Source organism: Gymnoscopelus braueri (assembly GCF_963280865.1).
Source record: "Gymnoscopelus braueri genome assembly, chromosome: 7".
Taxonomy (NCBI): domain Eukaryota; kingdom Metazoa; phylum Chordata; class Actinopteri; order Myctophiformes; family Myctophidae; genus Gymnoscopelus; species Gymnoscopelus braueri.
In genome coordinates, this window is record NC_137608.1 from 9,127,964 (window position 1) to 9,145,042 (window position 17,079).

General features: G+C 39.8%; 1 protein-coding gene across 3 annotated transcripts in view; it reads right to left on the minus strand.

The window, feature by feature from the left end:
* bmp2k (BMP2 inducible kinase) overlaps positions 1–17,079 on the minus strand; it is a 59,395-nt gene that overhangs the window by 5,083 nt on the left and 37,233 nt on the right. Inside the window, exons 7-15 of one of the 3 annotated variants that reach the window (XM_080434046.1) lie at positions 16,239–16,371; positions 13,641–13,744; positions 13,464–13,543; positions 12,445–12,593; positions 11,423–11,667; positions 10,645–10,776; positions 7,347–7,585; positions 6,215–6,384; positions 5,374–5,478 (exon numbers count right to left, since the gene is read on the minus strand). In XM_080434046.1, the coding sequence (XP_080290172.1) occupies positions 5,374–5,478; positions 6,215–6,384; positions 7,347–7,585; positions 10,645–10,776; positions 11,423–11,667; positions 12,445–12,593; positions 13,464–13,543; positions 13,641–13,744; positions 16,239–16,371 (1,357 nt within the window). Of the gene's footprint in view, positions 1–5,373; positions 5,479–6,214; positions 6,385–7,346; positions 7,586–10,644; positions 10,786–11,422; positions 11,668–12,444; positions 12,594–13,463; positions 13,544–13,640; positions 13,745–16,238; positions 16,372–17,079 lie in introns of all 3 variants that reach the window. The other 2 variants (XM_080434045.1, XM_080434044.1) reach the window with 2 other exon arrangements.

The following is a 17,079-nucleotide window of genomic DNA, read 5'->3' on the forward strand; positions in this document are numbered from 1 at the left end:
GAATTATAGGCTAATAGCTTATTCATGATCTATGAAAGGTGCCGTTTTAAAACACTAGCCAACTATTAACAAACATTTAACAAGTCATTAAATAACTCATCAACTAGCAGTTTGATCAGATCAATTAACGATTCATAAAATATAGTTATTCAAAAGTGCATCATTTGACATGAATTTGGTTCAAGGATTGGATAGAGCTAGGGGTGCAACAGTAACTCGATTTAATAGATTGTAAATAATTGATTTGAATGAAATCGATTGGGGGGGTACAATTTAGTTTTCAACATTTCCAGCAATACAGAAAATAAACCAATCTACATGCTCAAACTTGTACTATACAGATTAGATTGGCTATTTTCATGTGACAAAGTTGTATGACAAAGTATAAAATGGGGCTTAAGTAGTTAATCAGACCTATTATTTAAAAAATAATTAGAATTATTAGCATAAATTCATTGATATAACAAAAATAAAAAACAACTATCAAAGAAAGCACTTCAAAATTATTCAATTAACCGAAAAGGTAATCAATAGTATAATCGCTAAGAAAATCATCATTTGCAGCCCGTGACAGAAGCAAATAAAGAGACAGCCATGTCAACAGAACATCTTGCTCATGTGGCGTTGTGGTGGGCAGATACTAAACCTTTTAAAATCCCCTCATTCACCTAGACTTTAGAAAGCACTAAGAAAGGAATCAAAAAAATGGATACTGGCTTTTGAATATGGTTTATTTATATAAGTAACATTCTAGAAAGAAATACATTCACACTCACAGTATGATACAAGACCATTTACACAGTCTGATGAAAAACAAACAGAACATACAACTTATTCACCTAAAGGTTGTATCTTTTCTGCATGAGTTGTACCTGTTAACTGCTAATATTTAGTACAGCTAATAAAACTTGTTTAGGAAGAGCTTTGACATTCTACAACTGACACGTCTGATGATCAGTGTGTATACGTACACTGTATATATTTATTTATATATATAAAAAAAAGATTTCCAAAGATTTAGTGATCAAAGTGGAAAAGAAAACGCATTGAGTGGAAACCACACCCCAAAAAAAAAGAAAAGAAAAGAAATTACAAAGAGACACAAATATTGCAAAAGTAATCAATACAATATAATGAAAAAAACTACATAAAAAAAAATGGATGTGGCCTTCACAATTCCTATAAATGTTTGGCTAATATTTCACATTTTCTTGCACTAGAAGAAATAATAAAGTGCAGTAAATGGCTCAGGTTGTCTTGTTCTCAACTTACTACAAATCATTAGCCTTGATATGCCCATCCAACTGATTATCCACCGATACACAGCATGAACAAGATGTTTCTGATTATGGCTGTCTTACAAAAATGAATATGGAACAAAACAATTATCAAACAAAATTAACAAAATATGTCGCCTTTTCCCCCGTAGTCCAAATAGAAATAAGCAAGTAGTGATTATTTATATATATATATATATATATATATATATATATATATATATATATATATATAAAACATATACCGTATATAATACGAGATGGTATTGAGGAATTGGGCAATCTCTTTTGCCACTGTCCAATCCCAACTTACCTTGGGCAAAGAAAATGTACATGTATGGTTTAACCAGTTAATAAGTATTGCAACCAAAGCACCATTGTATATCTCAGGATGAGAAGGATAGATGGCTAATGCCTAATTTATACTTCATTGCACGATCACGTCGCTCAACGAAAATAAGAGGCTTCCGAACTGAAAACGTTTCCGTTGAAAATCTGTTATTTCCTTCGGGTGACGCAGCCGTAACGACAAAGTATAAATTACTGTGGAAAGATAATACTAGGCCAGAATGAGATTGGTAAACATACAATCCTGTCTGGATTGTATGGAGCATGAACTTTTGTTTTGCTAGCATACTTCTGCAACATCATTTCCATGGTCATGTGCCTTCCTGCAAGTGGTGCTCACATACATATAGAAAAATTCTAAGTGATGCCTAATTTATATGTAGTTGCGATACGAAGTCGGGCACCAAAAATAGTCGTTTTTCCATAGATCGGCTATCGTAGATTAGCTATTTTCAGCATGTGACACCTGCACACAACTACGTATAACTGAGGCTTTCGGTGTTTTTTTGCTTTGTGCTTCTTTGGGAATGCTGCCGCTTATGAACATTGCCATCTACTCGGGTACGGATTTAGACTGTGACGCCGGACGAATGGAACTGGCAGAATAGAAAACTCGCCACAGTCTGAGCTCCCCAGGACCGGAACCAAGAAGTACTGGTTTAGAGAACCACATCAGAAGTCAATGCTTATGAGTTAATGGAAGGCATTATGTGGTGATGGTGAGAGGACAGCTTTGAAAGCGCAGAATCGTTCAGTTATACTAAATAATCCAATAATTGCTCAACAAATGTCAACAGACAACACAGTAAAAAAAAAAAAAAGACGAAGCCAAGCCTAGTTCAGACAGACCCGGGACTCCGCCAGCTCACTTCCTTCCCTCTTGTTCTATCATCTTATCTCTTTTCTCGTCAAGTCATTCTCTTTAAAATAAATCAAATAGTACGTCCAGAGAATGTGTTCATCTTGCCAGTGCCAACTAAGAACTAACAAATGACTTTTCTGCTCAAATTGACTTCTCCGGAGGAATTAAGATACATTTTATGTTTGTTCAAAAACGCAGAGCAAAGTGTCTGAGTGAAGTGAAGTAATAGTTGGCCTTCTAATGTTTGGTAAATAACATGCTTTAGATTCCTGGGGGCATCAGGGATAGAATGTGGGGGGGGGGGGGGTAATTAAATGTGTTACTGACACCACTGAGAAAACAAATCGTACACCAGACCAAATGAGCGCGTTCCATTTGATTTAACCACATACACTGTCCCTATTTCGGGCATGCCATTAGAGGCAAAAACATCTCAAAAGAATGGCCTAGACCTACATGCTTCATTTATACTTTGTCGCGTGCCGGTGTCGCGCGGTGGAAATAAGACGATTGACAAGCTGCTTGTAGATCGACTATTTTCGCCGCGCGAAAGAACGCCGGCACATCGCTGGCCGCGGGATATTAGAGATGCATAGGTATGTTTTGTACGTTTGTTGGGGTTGCCTAAAGCAGAACGCTAAAATTGGATGCTGGCACATCACTGGCTATATTACCCTGATTGTCACGCATGCATGTTTCAACACCGGGCTAAAAAACTAAAACAAAAAAGCTGTGTCAACATTGCTGGCCAGTTATATTAAAATGCCACATAAGGCACTTGATGCATCACCAAGTAGAAACCACAGCCTAATTAGTTCCAAACCAAAAGAAAAAAATGCAGGGCCTTCAAAGAAAATGCTTCAATTACAACAATAGAGAGAGACTTGACTGTAAGTGGTATATAGAGCAACTAAAGTATCCCTTCAAACTGGAAAAACAGATAATCAACAAACTCGACCATTATAATGGCACACGCACACACACACACCCCCACACACACACACAGAGAGGACATTATGGGGCTGATCGAAAATTCTTAACAAATTTTGTCATGCCAGCCTTTTGGAATGACATGTTGAAAACAAAAATGATTTCAGTATTTAGTGTTCCCTTCAAAATGTTGGAATTTTTTTCCTTCTTTTTGGGGGCTGTTCCTCTGCTCAGTTCGAAAATAACATACTTAAACTTCATACATTTATACTTGATATAATTTAGCTGGAAGTTCTACACTGCATCACCATCGTGCCATATCCTACACACTACTGTAGTTATTGTAGGTGCATTACGCTTTTTTAAGGACATAACAGATGGTTGAAAAAAAAAAAAGAAAACATCGTTTCTTTGCCCGATCTACAAATATGCAAGTGTTTCAATGTTGACACTGGTAGTCACTAAATGAATTCTACACATTACATATAACTTTTCTGAATTTCCTATCCAAAGACCTACCAATTCACATTTAAGGAGCAGGAAGTACAGAGGCACAAAGCTTATTGCCGCCAACAACGTAATATACGTAGTTAAGAGAAATACTGCACTTTTATATTCACATTTTAGAACAAAATGTAAGATTTGAAATAGGGAAAACGGCATGCATTCGGATTCGTTGTAAACCAAATTCAGTTCGGGGTGGTTGTTGAAATCAGCCTCCATCATAAAGTGCACAGTCCAACCCAGAGCATTTGAGGCTCAACCCCTTTAAATGAAAATGTTTTTGTAGAAGGAATCATTGCATCACTCTTTCAATGGCTGAAAGGAGCACTATGGTATATCAATGTAAACAAATGGCAAACAGCCATGACATTGGAAGTTTGTTGGTTTAAAAATGATAAATTTGACACTTAAAAGAAAAATCTGAAAGCTAGTCTATTGTTTCCTCAGAACATGTTCTCGTGATTCTTTTTTGCTTTTGCCTAGTCTCACTACTCCTGACTGGACAATTCAATATTTAAAGGTGGTGTAAGTGATTTTGTTCAATTAAGTGTTAAATAGCTCTATATTTATGATAGTAATCATTGCTATTGTTTGTTCAATAACGGGGGTCTCCCCGTGTCTCAAGCTCTTTAATAAACAGGGAATACGTGTTCAGGTCGGGATGGCAATTTGATCCTATTAGGAGAGAGAACTCATACAGGATACACAAGCGAAATTGGAAGTGATAAAAAAACAAAAACGAGCAAACAAAATTGGAATACAATACAATTAGTTCTGATAAATGATTGTTGTGGGGTTCCCTCTCCTGATTGGATACAAATGGTATCCCGAAATGAAAATGCATTTTCTGTTTACTGGAGAGACCACTGTTGATCAACAGCCTCTATAGAAATGGTTACTATCAGAATATAGAGCTTAACCTTTTAAACACAAAATATCACTTACACCACCAAAGACTTACAACTGCTGGGACATGACGGTTGTAAATCACGTTTAAACTGACAATATTAAAAAAAAAGCCAGAGACGACTGTATTGGATTCAGTCTTTGGCCAGTTCCTTTGGGCCTCAACTACTTCTTCAAACACATTGCCTTATTCCACAAGGAAAATGATCTCACCTCATAACATTTCTGCAATGTACATCAACACAAGCACAACTCACACTGGCTACTTTGGCCATGGAAAAAAAGGAACAACAGAAAGCGTACATTGTTTTTTTTGGGCCCCCCCCCCCCCCCCCGTTTCTCGAGCTTTGTGTGGTGGCATAGCAGGTCCCGACAGGGGGTTACGGAACGGCAGGGTGGGGGAAGAGGAGGAGGGACAGGAAGCCAAGGTTGGGGACAGTTCTGAGAAAGGGAAGGGGGCAGAGAATGAGGGAGGGGGGGGGTGGGGGGTGGGTGGCTCCACAGTGTCGGGTGGTCCCTCAAGGTGGAGACTCGGCTAAGACTTGCCTGCGCTGGCCACGAAGGGGACGGAGCCAAACAGGTCCTCGGGCAGGAGAGGCTTGGCGGGTGCTCGCTCCGTTTCCGTGCTGGCGGTACCCTCCAGCGGCTTCTCTGTGGGGCAGAGGGACACAGTCACACATCAGTTAGGAGAGACACGTCCGTGAATGATCGAGAAGGACAGTGGGCATGCCTGTGGGTATTTTAAACACTTAGCCCCTATAAACTTCACCGTACGATGGACAGCGAAAATGGCCAATCTACAAGACCTTTTAGATCATACACCAAAGAGATTTGGTGTATGTGGTGTAGTACAAACCCTAGGGGGCCCCGTTCAACAAAGTATATTGGGTTTATAGCAGTAGTAAGTGATATTTATTTGTTAAAATAGTAGTTTAATAGCTCTATATTCTGATTGTAATTATTGCTATATGTCAGTTCAGTAACAGGGGTCTCCCTGTCTCTCTAGCTCGTCAGTGAACAGAAAATAAATGTTCTGGTCCGGATACCAATTTAATCCAAACAGGAGCGAGAACTCAAAGGATAAACAAGTGAAATTGAAAGAACACAAAGAAATGAGCAGACAAAATTCCAACTGGAACAGTATCAATTTGAAACTGATAAATTAGTACTCTCTTCTGATCGGATGAAATTCGCAAACCACCTGGACATTTATTTTCCGTCTCTTAAAGAGCTGGAGAGACGGGGAGACCCCTGTTACTGAACAAACACTCTATAGCAACAATTACTATCTGAGAGTAGAGCTTTAACTTTTTCACACAAAAAAAAACTATTATTTTGTGGCTACGAAAACTGGTTATAGATGGTAAAAGTCAAATAGGCCACTTGCTTGCTCTGAGCATGTCAAACTCGCGGTCCAGGAGCTCCTCCTCTGTGAGTTTGGAGAAGTTGTCCTCTCCGAAGGGGTTCCAGCCAGACATGTCCGGAGGGTTGCTGACCGTTGCACTGTTGCAGGTCTGAGAGGTGGGCGTGACCGTGTCCGTCCCAAGGAGAGTTCTGCTGCAAGAGAGGAAACATCAAATCACGTTGTGGTTAGGGTCACGTCACAGCAGCACACATGGGCTGGGCTGTTCAGATGCTGTTAATCAGTCCCATCGCTGCATGGGGCAGGGTATTGGATGAAAAAGAGACTGAAACGTGCCATTTGTATTTTTATTAATGTCTTCGAGGACCAGTGGTATGTATGTATTGCCTACTTTACCTGTATGAATGAATGAACCATTGTAAAGCGCTTTGAGCACTTGGAAAAGCGCTATAAAAATGCAATTCATTATTACTTTCAAGTGATAAACCCACCTTCTCCTGCTGATATCTTTGTCACACGAAAATTAGGGACATTTGAATTTTGTTCATAAAACAACAGGACTATTTTCAGCCACACTTTCCAAATCAATCCTGGATTTTAAGTGCATTAAAACTTTAATAAAGTAACTTTGAAACACAAAAAAAGTGTTCAGTGGAACAGCCGGTTTCAACCAAAAAAAGGGCCAATTAGCGTCTGCGCTCAGCGTCAGCCCTGAGTGCATACACTGATTTGCTCCACTTTTTGGTTTCTGCAAAACGCCCACCCAGCGCTTGGGGCCAGACCGGTCTGTAGAAGACACATGATAATGTGAATTCACGCGACTGGGATGGTTTACCAGGCTAGTAAACCAATGGCTTCCTGGGGGGCGGGGGGGAAACAATAGAAATAAAAACTAAAACTAAAACTGTAGGCACACACAAGTGTGCGTGCGCACGTGTGCAACATTGACCTAAAAAAATTATCCTTGAGGGAAACACTGAAAATAATTTTGGAACTCCCTTCTGCATTCCCAGCAGCAGAACTGAACCTGCTCTCACACCGACACCTGACCCTACGCCTCATTCAGCAGAGCATCGTTGGGGTTGGAAGCATTGAGGAGGATGCGGTTTGAGCGGCGGGTGGAGGAGGAGGGGTTAGAGGATTATTATTTTTTTACCTCGGGTTAGTGTATGAGGGATCCACAGGGGAGGGTCCCCCTCCAGCCCCGGTTCCGGCCGCCACGGGTGCTGCGGGGGAATTATAGGAACCCAGGGGGAGCTGGTACTCCAGCGGGGAGGTGAGATAGGGGAGAGGTTGCTGTTGATGTTGATGATGCTGCTGTTGCTGCTGCTGTTGCTGTTGTTGCTGCTGCTGCTGCTGCTGCTGCTGGACAAAAGCCTGTTGATACTGGTGCAGCTGTGATGGAATGGAGAGGGGAGGGGGGGAAGAGGACACAGGAAGGGGAGGAGGGATAGGACTTGTAGATCACATGATGCACGATGATGACGACCACTTATTGTTATTACATGTTGTTAAAGACAACTGGTGGTGGAGTGGAGAGCCGTTTTGGGTGTGGTTGGATGGGTGATTGGGTGAAACAGTGCCACCCGAGTTGTTGGAAAACATTGTCGAACATTATACTGTACTGAGCTCTCTAACCATTTTAATCCATTAAGACCTGAAGAAGCATCTGTGTCACTTTTTCATTTGAGCTAAAAAGCATTATTTTACACTTTGGCTATTCAAAAATAGCAGATATACAAGCTCATAGCGCGGCACTCCTTGTACATCTGCTATTTTTGAAAAACCGAGAAAATGTGTGCAAATTAATATATTTATATTCTTTTAAAGCGAACATTTTTAACTCAAATCTTTGCGTCTGGGGGTCCCTGGAACAACATATTTTGAGATGGGGGTTCGCGGTCAAATAAATATCATTTTGGGGGTCCTTGACATGAAAAAGTTTGAGCACCACTGATATAGAAACATAGGTTTTTCAGAAAACTGTTGGGATTTAGAAGACATTTTGTAGAAATCTTAATGGGTTAATTCAGGGTTAAGGGATGTCCACACCAAGAATGACAACTATAAAGATAACTATAATGATAATGATGAAAGCATCCACACTGCTATACACGATAACGTTCTGTAAACATGTTGGACGTGAGCGACGTGTTGAACATGGCGTCCTGTGCACTGGGATACATTTGGGCTGATATCTGTCACTGCGTGTACTCCTACGGATTGGGGTGGTGCCTGTCTGCGGAGCAGGAGAATGTTCAACGGGAGGAGTAGGACAAAGGCACTCGGTGCCGAGCTCGTAGCGCGGCACTGCAATATTTTTTTGAAAAATCATGAACGGTTGTGCAAATCTTTGAATATATGTTTTTTAAAGCGAACATTTTACTAAAATCCTGGCTTCTGGGGACGTGTTCTAAATAAAAAAATGTTTTCAAGCTATAATATCAGTGGTTCTCAAACTTTTTTCATGTCAAGGCCCACCCAAAATGATATGTATTTGGCCACTGACCGCCATCTCACAATATTGTTGTCCAGGGACCCCCAGTAGGGTGTTAATTTACGACAAAACCAGAAAAGTTAGAATATGGAGATAAGAGATGTCTGTCCGACAACAGCGATATATAGCAACAACTAAAATGACACGAGGCGTTCCCAGGTTGAAAGTATATAACAAGGTATAGGTGTAACAGGTCTAAATGGGTTAACCCATCAAAACCAGGAACGTATCTGTGTAACCACTTAAACCATTATTTTATACTTTGGCTCTTCAAAAATAGCAGATCTACAAGCTCATAGCGTGGCACTCGAGCTTGTAGATCTGCCATTTATTTTTTAATTTGCTAATTTTTTAGCAAATCTTGGAATATATATATATTTTTATTTTAAAGCGAACATTTTTAACTCAAATCTTTGCTTCTGGGGGGTCCCTGGAACAACATATTTTGAGATGGGGGTCCGTGGCCAAATACATTTTCGGGGCCTTTGACATGAAAAAAGAGAATTGAGAACCACTGATTATAGCAACATAAGTCTTTTCAAAAAACTTTAAGGATTTAGAAGACATTTGTAGAATCCTGAGAAGCAAAGATTTGAGTTACAAATGTTCCCTTTAAAAATATATATATTCAAAGATTTGCACAAATGTTCATGATTTAAACAAAAAATAGCAGATCTACAAGCTCATAGCGCGGCACTCTATGAGCTTGTATATCTGCTATTTTTTAATTGCCAAAGTATAGATAATGGTTCAAGTGGTTAAAATCTAAAATGACAGATGCTTTCCCGGGCTTAATGGGTTAAACAGATGGTAAGCATTTGGTGGGAAATCAGCAAAAAAAAAGAAAAAGAGCCGTGTTTGCAGTGCGTTGATGCAGTACGTACATAAATAGCAGTCTCGGATATTTAGACAGAGCTGGCAGAACATGCCAGTGTCTCTAATTCCAAAACTGCCTGGCACGAAAAAATAGGGTGTTTCTACTGAAGACGATTGTGTGTCAGGTATTTGGAGCAGGAGAACGGGGCAATTCTTTTTTACATATCGTCACTGTCCGGCTGAAAACTTGCATCTCCATTATTTCCACAAGACTCAAACTTGGACATGTTTTTGTGATTCAAGGAAAGTGAACTGAACTCTCCTCACTATCCCTCTCTAAGCTGTTTTACCCAGAAGTCTGATGTCAGCAAATGAAGACATAACACATGGAGGGTGCGTTGTCGAACTGTGTAATGAGTGAGGTTTAAGGAAAACACGACACCACCCAGACATACATACTTACAGTAATATTGATGTTTGACCTATAAAAACCATAAAATCATTCACGTCACAAACACAACATTTCTTTGATTTTTTTTTGACAAATCCAATGTGATACACAGTCAGCAACATCCATCCTTTGACTGTGGACGTGTAGCTTGATTTAGCTTGATTTATACTTTGTCCTACGCCGAAAATAGCCGCTCTACAAGCTCACATTAATCTGAATGAATAAAATCCTAACGAAAGGCTGCCGTGTTAAGTGGTCAGATGGTTGGGCCCCTGTGCATGTTTACTTTGTTTACATTAATTGTTTTTTTCATATCGTCTGTCGGGTGGAAACCTCATAGGTCCAAAACTGTTACTTTTCAGGATTCAAATAAAAAAATAGCAAAAGCAGCAGATCTACAAGCTCAAAACGTGGTTCTGTGAGACGCTGTAGCATGATCAAGTAGGACATTAATTTATGTAAAAACACAGAAGTTAGAACAAGGAGATAAGTGGTTTCTGCCAGACAGCAACAATACTAATGTTATATTATCATCATTAAAATCTTAGTGTTTTGCCAATTATTTTGGGGCACACTTGCAATACCCCTCACGGGTTGAGAACCACTGGCACAGGATGTTGCAGTGAACTGGTCCATAGAGGATGTTGCAGTGCCAGTAAACTGGTCCAGCAGTGTGATGCGTGTTCTTACCATAGCGGCGTAGTGAGCCTGTGCAACCTGCTGCTGGTACAGAGGCTGCTGCATCATCAGTTGTTGTTGCTGTTGCTGCTGCTGTTGCTGCAGCATGGCCTGTTGCTGCATCTGGATGGACTGCTGGACAGCCTGTTGATACTGACAAGGACAGCGAGCACTCAGAGCCAACACCACAACATGCCACACGATATAGCCAGTTTTTGTCCAAGGTTATTCCAAGTTATGCATGTTTCCTTAGTTAATATATATTTTTATTCCATTTGGAACATTTTTCAATTTCAGCTTAGCTTTAATTTGGTTTTAGAGTGAATGTGCTAGTTTAGTTTAGTTTGAACTCTGTGAAAAGGCTTAGTTTTATATTAGTCTTTTAGTAATTTCATTGTTTTATTGTAATATATTTAATATAACTTCTTTGTATTTTTCACTAGTTTTCGTTATTCCGTTCATTTTAGTTAACGATAATAACCTTGCAGTGGTCCAATCTATATCAGGCGAAAACCTTGTATGTCCAAAACTGTTACTTTTCAGGAAATGGGAAAAAAATAAACTGTGTTCCAATGTAGTTATTACTTAGTCATACACTCTTGTTAATACTATTCAGTGGTTCAATATTTATAAATCCATTATCCATTTTCACGATCTACAACCTGACATCGTGACGCAAACTAGCTCTTGGAAGACGAAGTAGGGCATTCATTTGTAAAATAAAATACAAATAATAAAATATGGATATAAAAGGTTTCTGTCTGACAGTGCCGTTATGGTCCTACAGTACCTGGAGGTACTGCAGATGCTGTGCATTGGCCTGCTGCTGCTGCTGCTGCTGCTGCTGCTGCTGCTGCACTGCGTGCTGCTGCTGATGGTGGAGCTGTTGGAGACGCAGGTCACCTGGCTGGAGCTGCTGGAGGACGCGATTCTGCTGATGGGAGGGCTGGGGCTGAGGCTGAGGCTGGGGTTGAGGCTGGGGCTGAGGCTGGGGCTGGGTCTGCAATGTTTGCTGTCCAGGGCTGGGAGTGGGAGCTAGACATCACACGACACGCGGTGGAAACGCACAATCACAATCAGAAAAAGTGACTACTATGAACTACACATTTCATTTGACATTAAGAACACAAAAGGCACAGGAGACTTAAATTGTAATTGTGTCTGAATTGCAAGACGTTTTTGTCTGCGGACCTTCTTGAAGACAGAAGAGGGATAATGACTGTGCTACATCCTAAAGAAACTCCTACTGGCAATTGCTTGCACCTGTTAGCTGATAATAGCAGGGAAAGATGCTCTTCGATAGGCCGAAGGTGGGATAGCCATTTCCTTTTCTGGTTAATTTTTCCATAGCTTTGTTTGATTGGCTCCTTCATATGCATTTCCAGTTCAAAGCTTCTGCCATCAAACCAAGTTATGGGAAAATTAACCTGAACAGAAAACAGTTTCCTTTGGGAAACTTGGGACTACATGTATGTACAGAGCCTATCACAGCTACTTGTTTACTAGTCTTATGTAGCTAGGCGAACAGAGAACTGTGCCCACTGATATCTAAATTCAATGTAATTGCTAGAACAGACCCTTAAAAGGTCAATTTGGTTTCATTTGTACATTCTCAGAGATAATTTAACACTGAGGACTTTACAGTGTAATTGGGGTCCCAGAGATAAAAAATCCTATCAGATTGGGGTCTGTGGCCTAATGCATATCACACTGGGGGTCCTTGAAATTATAAAAAGATTAACCAATGAAATCCACCACGCCAACCCTACACACATCAAATGTGTGTAGGACTGTACTGGATGTGTTAGGTACCTTTCTGGCCGTTGCTGACAGGTGCTGAAGGCGCTGTCATCTTGACGGGGGTGACGGTGTTGGCCAGGGGCAGCACGTTACTGTTGCCTGCTTTTGGTCTCTGTCTGGGAGCAATTGACGTTTCTGTCGGCCCAACAGACTCTGTTATTCTGGGGGGGGGGGAGAAAAAGCAAATGCTATATGAAAATAGCCAATCTACAAGTTGCAGTGCAACACCTTGTGAGCTTGTAGATCATCTATTTACGACATGCGACTTCGTTGTAAGTATAAATTGGGCTTAACTCGGCATCCATCTTCCGGCTCCCAAAGAAAAAAAGAATGATGTTAAACTATACAAATTATGCATTTGAAACAATTTAAATGACACTTGGGTGAAAATTCCTCATATTTTTCACAGTTTAATACTTATTTAAAATGTATACTTTATAATTTGCTTCACATAGGGCTGGGCAATAATTCTTTCTCCAATATAATAACTGCATCTATGATCTATATGAAAAATTATATATGGGGGAAATATTCTTATTCTCATAATTTTGTTTAACCTTTATTTACCCAGGGGATGTTCGCTGTGAATTCCTTTTTTCAGGAACGCCCTGCTTCACTCACACACATTAAAATCTGGGAGCTGACCAAGATCTCCCAGATTTGTTCTACCGGTCTGGGGAATCAAACCAGGAACCTTTCGGTAACAAACTCGCTCCTCTAACCTTTAGGCCACTGCTGCATCCATCCATAAGATACATTTTGTGTGGAGGTGTGACGTCAGTAAGTAATGCAAATAAATCATGGAACGTCGTCGTTAAACTATGTCATTGAAGAAGCTTAATGAAATGGGGGAAAACAACTCTGTGACCCGCGGGGTAACGAAAGTGACGTCAGGACTAATGTGCTCTATTGCGTACCGTTATGTTTCCTAAGTTTAGTATAGCATTGCACATACCACTGAGTAGCTACATCTGCTATTTTCAGAACAATTTAGGACATTTTTGTGGTTAAGTGGTTCAACTACTCCGTACCTGGCTTTCGTCATACTCTTCTTAGCAGCGACCTCACTGGCTGTTAGCGGCTCTGGGAGGGAGGTGGGGAGAGGCGAGCTCTGAAGGGGAGGACAACACAAGACAGTCTGTGTTACTAAACCAAACAAACTCAATCAATACTTCTGAACACATGACGAACACACGTGGGTGACTTACAAAGAGATTTGGCACTGGACAGTCCTTCCCGGCCAACTTGAAGGCAAAGTAGGAGACCTGGTAGATGTCTGGTCTGTTTTCGTGGTCGGGCTCAAGCATATATCCTGAGGATTGGCAAAGACAGATGAAGGTCATTTAACTACAGCTGCTCTAGAACGATGGTTCTCAAAAGTTTTCATGTCAAGGACCCCTAAATTGATACTGTATGTGTTTGGCCTGCGGACCCCCATCTGAAAATATGCTGTGCCAGGGACCCCCTGAAGAGAAGATTTGGGCAAAATGATTCAAAATGTTCCAAACACTTTAAAGATTCTTCAGAAATGTTCAAAAGATTGCAGATGTACAAGCTCACAGTGTGGCACAAAGTGGCACTTGTATCTTGTATAAGCTATTTTTGAATAGCCAACGTATAAAATATTGATCAAGTGGTTAAAATTATCGTGATGCTATATAAGCACATTTTGACAATGCATTTCAGCGTCTTATATATTTCACACGTCATTATAAATATAGCCACCAGCTGTGAATTGTTAACAACATGCATGTTTAGTTATTATTCTTTTAATTTGGAATATTTACCCTGATAACATAAACATAAAGTTCATTGACATGTATCTACAAGTTGGTTTTCATACTGTACTGAAATAATCGAAACCTTACGGCTTCCTCTAAAATAAAATTAAAATACAAACTACTGCATGCTTTGAATATACTGTCTGTGACATGTAGCATCCACCTTTGGCCACATGGGGGAGCCGTTTGTCAAATAACGTCCATGGCACATATTGTACTTTAGAAAAAACATGAGATCCACCCTTCTCTCTGATAAAAGAAGAGGTACATGTTTGGGAAAGTAAGCCGTTTAAAAATAGTTGTCAGACTGACGGCCACGCCGAGACTGACAGCAGAGGTTTGTACTTAAATGTTATGTCGTGTTTGTACACAACAAAGACAGCATGGTGAAGGCCTAAGCCAAAGAACCAAGCACACACAAGGCGTTCTCAAAAACACAATTAATGGTTAATGAATGAAACAAACTGTCTATCACCATTTCTCAACGTCAGGTCCAGGGACCACCAAGGGTCCAAATGGACCCTAATGGGCCTGTAACTCTGAGAGGAAAAGAAACGCTGAGGATTTTCCAGTGTCGACTGGAGGGATCAAATAAGGATCAGTGGCCTATGGCAGGGGTCGGCAAATAAGTTTGGCTTAAGTCCAAGTCATTAGATGGTTGGGCCAGAACATAATCAATGTAATGAGGCGATTCTTAAAAAAAATAAATTCTAAATACTAACAGTTATAAAAAATAAAAAATAATTAAAAAAAAAGAATCACAAAAAAAAAAATCTAGATTTTTCAAAAATAGCAGATCTACAAGCTCATAGCACGGCACTCGGTGCCGCGCTATGAGCTTGTATATCTGCTATTTATGAATAGCCAAAGAAATCTAAAGTGACAGATGCGTTCCAGGTCTTAATGGGTTAAGAACTGGAACTTACAGCTTATATACATATCTTATATACAATAACAACTATATTACATACTATGTATTGTATAAACTATATACTAACTTGATATAAGTTAATACAGTTTAAAATGTGAGTGGTATAACTGCACACTGATAGAACTGTGTGTAATCAAATGTTCCAGGTGTGGATAGAAAAGATTAGGTAATCGTTTAGTGCAGGCCACATCCTTTAAATGTTGCACTTGAGGACATTTAGTTCATTAAAAAGTTAAAAAAATAACACTTTTATCTGGACCCAGACAGTCATACTCCCTTTTGAACAGAGATAAACGAGCTCGTTCATAGAATAGGAGCTCAAGGTCTTTTCGTGAATATGGTGAGAAACGATGTGAAACACCTGCCCGTCATCCACTCTCAACACGGATAAAAGCATTTTTCAGGTCATTACATTATAGCATATATAGGACAGTCAGATATTGTAAATTATTTACAACATAATTTACCGGGCCAGATATTATCGCTGACGAGCCCACGGGCTGCATATTGCCTACCACTGGGCTTAAAGGCATATTCTTGAAATGAAAAAAAAAAAAGGTTTGCAATCTAAGTAGTCAGTAACTAGTATGGGAATATGAGCAACCTTAAAGCAGTGGTGGAAGAAGTACTTCGATTTTACAAGTAAAAGCACTGCATTTACTTGAGTAATATAGTCCAAATGTATTGGCATCAAAATGTACTTAAAGCACTGAAAGTAAAAGTATTCAAGTAAAGGTATTCCAAATTTGTCAACCTGTTTTGAAAATAGCAGATCTACAAGCTCAAAAACGCATCGCATACTAGCGAGCGACACGTTGTGAGCTTGCAGATCGTCTATTTTTGATATTGGTTAATGTATGTTTTGTAATAATAAACAAAATCTACAAACTAAGTAACGTGTAACTAAAGGTTTCAAACAATTGTAGTGGAATTTTACCTCTAAGATGTAGTGGAGTAGAATAAGTAAAGTAAAAGTACCTACAAAATTTACTTGCGTACAGCACTTGAGTAAATGTACTTAGTTACTTTCCACCACTGCCTTCAAGTGTGTTGCGAAACTGCGTTAATTAATGCAGGTTGGAACGTATACTTACTGATTAAGCAGTGCAACTTCAAGGAGAATTTGGAGTTATCCGGAACAATAAAGGTTCCGTCACATATGGCGACTTGACTCTCCCCGAACGGAAGCGTGAAGAAACACAGCTTGTACAACAAGCATCCAAGTGCCTGCAAAATAGAGCCATAGTTACGTCATTACATGCAATACGCGTTCAATTATTTACACTGACATTCATACATACTACATAAGCCATCATCTACATCAGTTCACAGACTAAATGGCGCTTTTCCGCTGCATGTTGTGGCTCAACTCGACTCCTTTTGTTTTCCATCCGGCAAAAGTAGTGCCAAGTAATACATTTTTTGTATCACCTGTGTCAAGGTTCCAAGTGATCGGAGTGATAGCAAAATGTGAAGTGAAAACTGATTGGTCAGACAGAATCGTCGCTAGTGTCATTGCAGTGTTGATTTTGACAGAACATTTTTATTTAGTTTTAGTCAGTCTTTTGAATAAAGTTCCATTTCGCTTTAGTCATATTTTAGTCATCTGAAATGTTTTAGTTTTTGTCTAGTTTTAGTTGACTAAATATCATGAGATTATAGTCAACTAAATCTACAGTTGATTTAGTCGACTAAAATGCATTTTGTCAGTGCCTTGATGGCTTCGTAATGGCAGATTTTACACTTGGTTGCATGCTGAAAATAGCAGATCTACAACTGCGATGCGTTGTGAGCTTGTAGATCTGCTATTTTCAGAGACACCCAAAACCCAAGCGCAACCAAGAATAAAATGGCTTGTCTTAGTTCTACAGGATTTCTTCTCCACTAGTCCCTCACTAATATTTTAGTCTAGTTTTTATTTGTTGACGAAATTGT